The sequence below is a fragment of the Austrofundulus limnaeus genome, unplaced genomic scaffold (assembly GCF_001266775.1).
Source record: "Austrofundulus limnaeus strain Quisiro unplaced genomic scaffold, Austrofundulus_limnaeus-1.0 Scaffold1026, whole genome shotgun sequence".
Taxonomy (NCBI): Eukaryota; Metazoa; Chordata; class Actinopteri; order Cyprinodontiformes; family Rivulidae; genus Austrofundulus; species Austrofundulus limnaeus.
In genome coordinates this window covers 92615-99500 of record NW_013953428.1, presented here as the reverse complement: position 1 = coordinate 99500, position 6886 = coordinate 92615, and the positions used below count along the sequence as shown (strand labels likewise).

General features: G+C 39.5%; 1 protein-coding gene across 3 annotated transcripts in view; it reads right to left on the bottom strand.

The window, feature by feature from the left end:
• The window catches only part of zbtb44 (zinc finger and BTB domain containing 44), a 43573-nt gene that overhangs the window by 11096 nt on the left and 25591 nt on the right, over positions 1-6886 (bottom strand). For 2 of the 3 annotated variants that reach the window (XM_014030250.1, XM_014030249.1), the window contains exon 5: positions 2691-2991. In XM_014030250.1, coding sequence (XP_013885704.1) covers positions 2691-2991 — 301 coding nt within the window. The remainder of the gene's footprint in view (positions 1-2690; positions 2992-6886) is intronic. The other variant, XM_014030251.1, reaches the window with a different exon arrangement.

The window sequence follows — 6886 nt, the reverse complement described above, 5'->3', positions numbered from 1 at the left end:
TTATAAATCATACCCGCAAGACTTGTCTTTTAAACACCCTTTTCGCCGTGTTTCTGACTATCTTTGCCACGATATTACTACTACTTCTACTTCCTGTTATCTTCTTCATCATCGTCTTTTTCACCAGTAGAAACAGACGGTTGTTGATCACGTGACTCCTGTGATGTGAAAAAAGTGTTTCCATTGTAGTTTTGTGAAAAACACCAATTTAGATACGGCCAAAATTCCACCTCATCCTAGCGCAAAAACATTTTGTCGAAAAACGTAATTTTTTCTCAAAATTGACGTGTTTCCATTGAGCAAATTTATTTTCGAAATTCTATTTTGGGCATTTTCAAGGTCAATGGAAACACAGCTACTGTTAGCTTGCTAACCTCTCTGTCGTCCTGCCCAACCGTCATAAGAGTCATGCTGCTGGATGGTCTGGTAAAGTCTTTGGTACTTTTCCTTTGAGTTTAGTGTAGTCCATTATTGTTGTGTCGCAAAGTGAATGAAATTAGATTTGCGCATTTGAAATATTTTGATCCCCACTGGCGCCTACAGCGAGGTGGCTTTGTGCGCAGTATAAACACTACCATCTGGACCCAATACACTCCAACAAGCAAGTTACTGCTAAGTTCACAAATTTCATTCCACATCACCCAATTAGCTTTTATAATTTTATTCAGGGCAGTAAAAGCAACCTGTGCTTGTCGCCAATCCCTCTCATGATTATCATTCACTCCAAACTTTCTTTCTGCTGCTCAATTTTATAACCAGTAGGCTACAGGCTACAACATGAACCATTGTCATCACAAGCCTAGAGCGCCCTCTCATGGTTGCAAACGATTGTTTATTTTAACTCCTTGATTCATGTCAGTCAGTGTGAATTAAATGCATCAGTCAAAAAATATGGCATGGGGAGGAAAAAACAGATAAGTTGCTTAGGTGTATAAGTGGCAGGACCAGCCAAACTATGAAAAAAGTGTGATTTATAGTCCCAAAATACAGTAGTAATTTTTATACTAGATAACCTACCACATCCACAGATCCTAAAAGAATTTATAATTCAACAAACCTTTAACTGGATTACTGTGTTTCCAAGATCCTTTCAATATCATGATTTGTACACATTTTACATTTTAAAGGTTTGTGTGGGTTTAAGAATACAACAGTAATATTTACACATGCTTTTTAAATGTAAATTGGAGCTCTAAAACAGTGTTATAATTATTTTTATTGAACTGGTTTGTTCCTATTTTGTTTATTTAAACACACACACACACTTGTATGAATGTTGAAAGACTGAAAAACTTTATGACTGTGAAATCATTGTAATGTTTGATGTGTTTAAAGAAGAGAAACTTTAACTGGTCTATGAGTGTTGCAAGCTATTTGTATAGATAAATAAAGAGAGTGTGTAGTTGTGCTGTCAGTTTGTTTTAGATGTTTCCCAGCTTCAGCTAGAGATGCACTGATCCAATATTAATATCGGTAATGGTCCAGATATTGAAAACCTTTCTAGATCAGGTATCAGTGACAATGGGCCTGATCCATAGGGGCAGATCTATTCAGTCTAACTCTATTATGAGCCCTGTGAGCAACGCCATGTGCTGGTGACATGCAGCGCAGAGGCTCACGTTATTTTCAAAAATGGAGCAAGCAAAAGGGTCAGCCATCTGGATCTTTTTTTACTCTACCTCAGCCAACACATTGGCTGAAAATTAACCATGTGAGCCACGCTACGACATGGTAAGCCAAAAATATTTGCCAGAAATGGCTTAACCTGAACTGCAGTTTACTGTGCAAACACATAGAGCTGATAAGAGATGTCAAAGCAATAAGTTTACATGATATATTTTACATTATATTGCATTTTGAATAACTAATGACTGAACAAGGTAAAATTGTGTTATTTTTAGACATTTGACTAAGTGTGTGAAAACTAGGCTATTGGTTTATTTAAAATTGCTGTATTGGTGCACAGTGACTAAAAAAATTTGTAATTCAGTGCATTTATGTCATTACAAGAAATATTTAAGTCACTCAGCACTCTTTTCTTGGTATCAGATTGGTATTAGCCAATACTAAACCTCAGATATCTGTATCAGTGTCGGAAGTGAAAGAAGTGGATTGGTGCATCCCTTGATTTGACATACCTGATTTAAATGTAAAAGGCTTCTGTAGAACGTAAAAACCTGGTGAAAAGCAGGAACACAACTAAATCATGCAGGATAGCAGCCTTTGAGGACCAGGATTTAGGACCACTGGTTTAAAAAGCCTGTGACCAGGGTTCAGTATGGTAGACAAGCACAGTTATGATAGGCATGCTTCTCCATTGGCTTTAAATAAATACAGTAGGAATAGGACAACGCTCAATCAAGTTACTCAACAGTTTTGAAAATGACCAAATCAGTGATTGTGTCAAGATCACATGCCACTGCTCTTATGGTGACTCTTAGAGCTCATAAATTAGACTGAATTTTTCCCCATTCATCATGAACATAGAAAACAATGGTGTTGAACAAGACACATTAAAATTTCCCTGTAAATGCAACAAAATAATTCATCATCTCAGTAACAAGTATACACAACCAAAGTCAGGACAAGGATCCATTAAACTTTGGGTATTACAATGTAAACGAAAGTTAGTTTCTGATCCAGGTGAGATCTGAGTAAATGATGGGGGTCAGCACCCCCAGACTCCTCACCTGCTCTGGAAGTAGTTTGCTAGTTCGGATGCCTCATGGTTCAGACTCCTCAGGTGTACAATTAAATTGCCAGAGTTGGTGAACATGGCGCCGCATGTTTTGCACTCATAAATCCGCGGCTTGCGGATTATGTGTCGGGAGACCCTCATGTGATGCTTATATTCACCGAAGGACGTGAATGTGGCGCTACAAATCTGGCACCGGAAACAGCGTTTACCTTCGTGCTTCAGCCGATGCATCTTTAAGGAGTAGGCCCGTGTGAACTTTTTCCCACAGCGATCACATTGGAAAGGTTTAATGCCTAAAAGATTGAGAGAAGACAAAATTAACTCTTTCTAACATACAGTGGGTATAAAAAATTAACATTCCTGTCAAATGCCAGGCTTTGTGATGTAAAAATGATTTCATAATAAATCATTTCAAAACTTGAACTGTACAATTCAACTAGAAAACTATTGTAAGAAAAAGTAAAACACAAAATGTTAAAAGTAAATAAGCTCACTGAGTAGTTTTTCTGGCTTTGGTATTGTTGATAGTTCAGTTGACCTTAGATTATTTGTCCTTATTTTGTTTTATTTTGCTTTGCTAAATTTCAGACAATGATGTTCAGCAGCCTTGTGTGCTCTCTGAAGAAACATTAGTGTAAATGAAAGTTCTGTTGTAGTTCACCAACTGACGTGTCAACACAAACACAAGGCTGTAGAGGGGTGTCAGGGTGTCTTAGCAATCCCCCGTTCAGTTTTTTGATGCCCACTTTCAGCTGATGCCCTGCTGATTATCAGGTCCGTTGAGTCTTTCTTTTTCTACGTAAATTTGGTAAACTTCTATAAACTACGCAAGCAGTGGAGGGGGATACCGCAATTATTTTATGAGCCAGAGGGGGGACACAAAGAACCCTCCTTGGCTAGAGGAGGGTCCTGATTTTCCAGCTGTAGCTGTTGTTGTGTGTCGGTTTCACAATGTCCAGTCCTGGTTTGTCTGTAACTCTTTTCACCTATGTAAATTTAAATTTTGCAGGTTTATATAAACTTTGTAAGGAGTGGAGTGGAGAAAGGCTCCAGCTCCCACCCTGATCCTGATTAGGAACAAGGACAGAATGGATGGGTGATTTATTTTATATCAAAATACAGACATTTATTTAAAAAACTCATTTTAAATTAATGACCAACTTCTTTACCATATTTTAAAAGAAACATTTACCAGTAAAAAAATTAACTCATGCCCTTTGTGCTCATCATTCCTACTACCTCTTGTAGATACAAAATATCACTTATTTAATATAAAAATCAATTAAAGAAATCATTGTGAAAATAATTTGTTTCCCCTCTACTCAGAGAGGTAAACAAACTGAATATCTAAAGGGTTAATTTTCCAAAGGGTGGGGGTTGTGGGTGGAGTTAGGTGTGTGTCTGTGTGCAGGACAGAGGGGGACTCACAGGGGGACAGAATGAACTGTTTTAACAGCAGCTCTTGTTGTCATTATTTGGAAGGTGTTTGTTAATAAAACAGGGTTTCCCCGACATGTAAATGATCGTGGCGCACCACCACGGCTAGATAAAAGCCGCCACACCTTCAGAATGAAGTTTTTTTAATCAATGTAAAACAGGTGTTGACACAATCATTGTTTAGTTTGTCCGAGACGACCTGTTTTCGTTTCAGACAACCAGATCCCGCCTCCCAGTTGTCTGGTGGACAACCAAGAAAAAAAAACCTGGATTAAAGTTTTCCTCCGCATGTGTTCGTCATTGTCAAAATGAACGGGAGGGAAAGAAACTTGTTAAAACTGTCGAGGGATTAAACTGATGGTTCTTTCACCCAATAAAGAGAACCAGAGTCAAAGTTTTATCCAATCAGAACAGAGCAGGGCGGGTCGTACGGTACGACTGACAGCGCTGCCTTTTTCCTCTCTCTGTGATGGAGGGTCAGCTCGGCTCAGACCAACATGTCCCAGGAAAGCCCTCAGTGTTTCCTGGACTGTTTCCACTGAGGATTACATCATATTTTATATATATATTATATTCCTAAAAGCAGCTCACAGTATTTCTACCAGAACACCGTGTGTTCACGACTCGAGCACAACAAAACCGCCACAGATCTGTTTTTAAAGCGAGGGCTCAGGGAGGCAGCTGGACCAGCAGCTGCACCTCTCCATACACATCACGGCTCTGACCAGCCCGGGACTAAAGTCCACATGTCAACCCCTTCAGACGGTTACTTGTATAATGAGCATCAAAAGTATGCAATTTGCGCAAAAAAAAAAAAAAAAACTGTATTAATCACACGCAGGTGGAGTGGAGGTGCAAGTGGATCGCAGCTGTGTGAGGTGGGGAGGGGGAGGAGGGTCTTTTAAAGACGTGTCTACGTTTGACTTTTATTTTTTCTAAAATCACAGAGTTCTCTGAGTCAGCTTCAGATGTTTGTAGTTAATCATAAATATCTTCTAAATTTCACCAGGTGCTTCAATGCCTTTAAATTACACAATCATTTTACTGGAGAAACTTGTCAGTTTGGTTAAAAAAAACAGTAAAAATAAATTATTTTTTWMYGTGCAGAGAACTTCCTCTGCTATAAGTTTTTTTAAATAAATATATCAAAGCTCCTCAGTTGAAAACAGTAAAACGATAGAAAAGATGTTTAAAAACTTGTTTCCTCAGAAAGTCTTCAGTCCTAAGAACACTAAACTGTAACTTTAATAAGTACACTGTGTACTCCTATTTAAATAAAAACGTTTGACCTGTAAGCAGAAAGCTTATGGATGGATGTTGATTTTTTATCTCTATTTCAAAGAGGATGAGGAGGAGAACGAGGGAGTTCTCCTCAAGCAGCTCCTAAAACTGTCAACCTGCTGACTGAGAACACTGGTATGTACTAAACGTTGTATACAGAATATACTTATTAAATTACATTTACTCCCCCCCTCCCCCTGCTCATGAGAGGTCACCACACCACCACGGCTAAAAAAAAACATCCTAGGGGAAACCCTGAAAAAAATGTCAAAGAGCACACAGGTGACTTTTGATTTCCTTTATTGCTCAGGGACATTAAATTAGCATTTAGAGCGCTGCTTCTATGACGATCAGCCGATCAGTGCTAGTTTTAGAACGTGTCCTGCAGTCGACTCAGAAAGGCACCAACATGAAGACATGAAACAGTTCTGTCAGCTGGAGGCCAACAGCTTGTCCTTTAACCATACAAAACGGTTTTCATGTTTGTTTTTGGAAAGACAGTTTGACTGTCACCCTTTCCCACAGCGCTTCTCCGCTGTACAAGGAGACAGGCTGAGTTTTATAGTCGCGCTTTGGAGTGTGTGCAGAGTGCGTGCGCATTCGGCCGTGCGTCGTCACGCTATGACCGCAGGAGAAACGAGGTCCAGACTCAGCGAGCTTTTGTGAGTCCTGGAGCACTACTTCACCTGCACTGACTGTCGCCTCGCTATGTCCCGCGGCGCACACTCCTCCTGCAGCAGGCAGTGTGCTCAGTCAGCATCCGACTGGAGGACGAGCCATCACATAAATATATAAACAGTTCCACGTACATTTTCACTCAACCGAACCAGGTCCGGATAAGTTATGTCCCCGCCCCCCCCCTTCAATTACGCTCTCAGCCACGCTGCTTCCCGCTTCCTCTGTTTTGACTCCAGCTGGTTACATCATCAAAAACAACTGTGCAGTTGGCCGGTAGACTACAGATCTCTTTCATAGGACAAATTTATATCATTTCTACCGTATATTGTTTATATCACACATTCCTAACTCACACCATACCTCTAAACCTAACTAGTAAAATTAACCATTACTGGTCTATAGTTAACTTTAACCTGAACCAGAACTTAATTCACACCATACAGTGGGGAAAATAAGTATTTAGTCAGTCACCAATTGTGCAAGTTCTCCCACTTAAAAAGATGAGAGAGGCCTGTAATTGACATCATAGTAGACCTCAACTATGAGAGACAAAATGTGAAAAAAAATTTGAGAAAATCATTTTGTCTGAATTTTAAAGACTTTTTTGCAAATAATGGTGGAAAATAAGTATTTGGTCACCTACAAACAAGCAAGATTTCTGGCTGTCACAGACCTGTAACTTCTTTTTTAAGAGGCTCCTCTTTCCCCCACTCATCACCTGTATTAATGGCACCTGTTTGAAGTCGTTAACAGTATAAAAGACACCTGCCCACAACCTCAAACAGTCACACT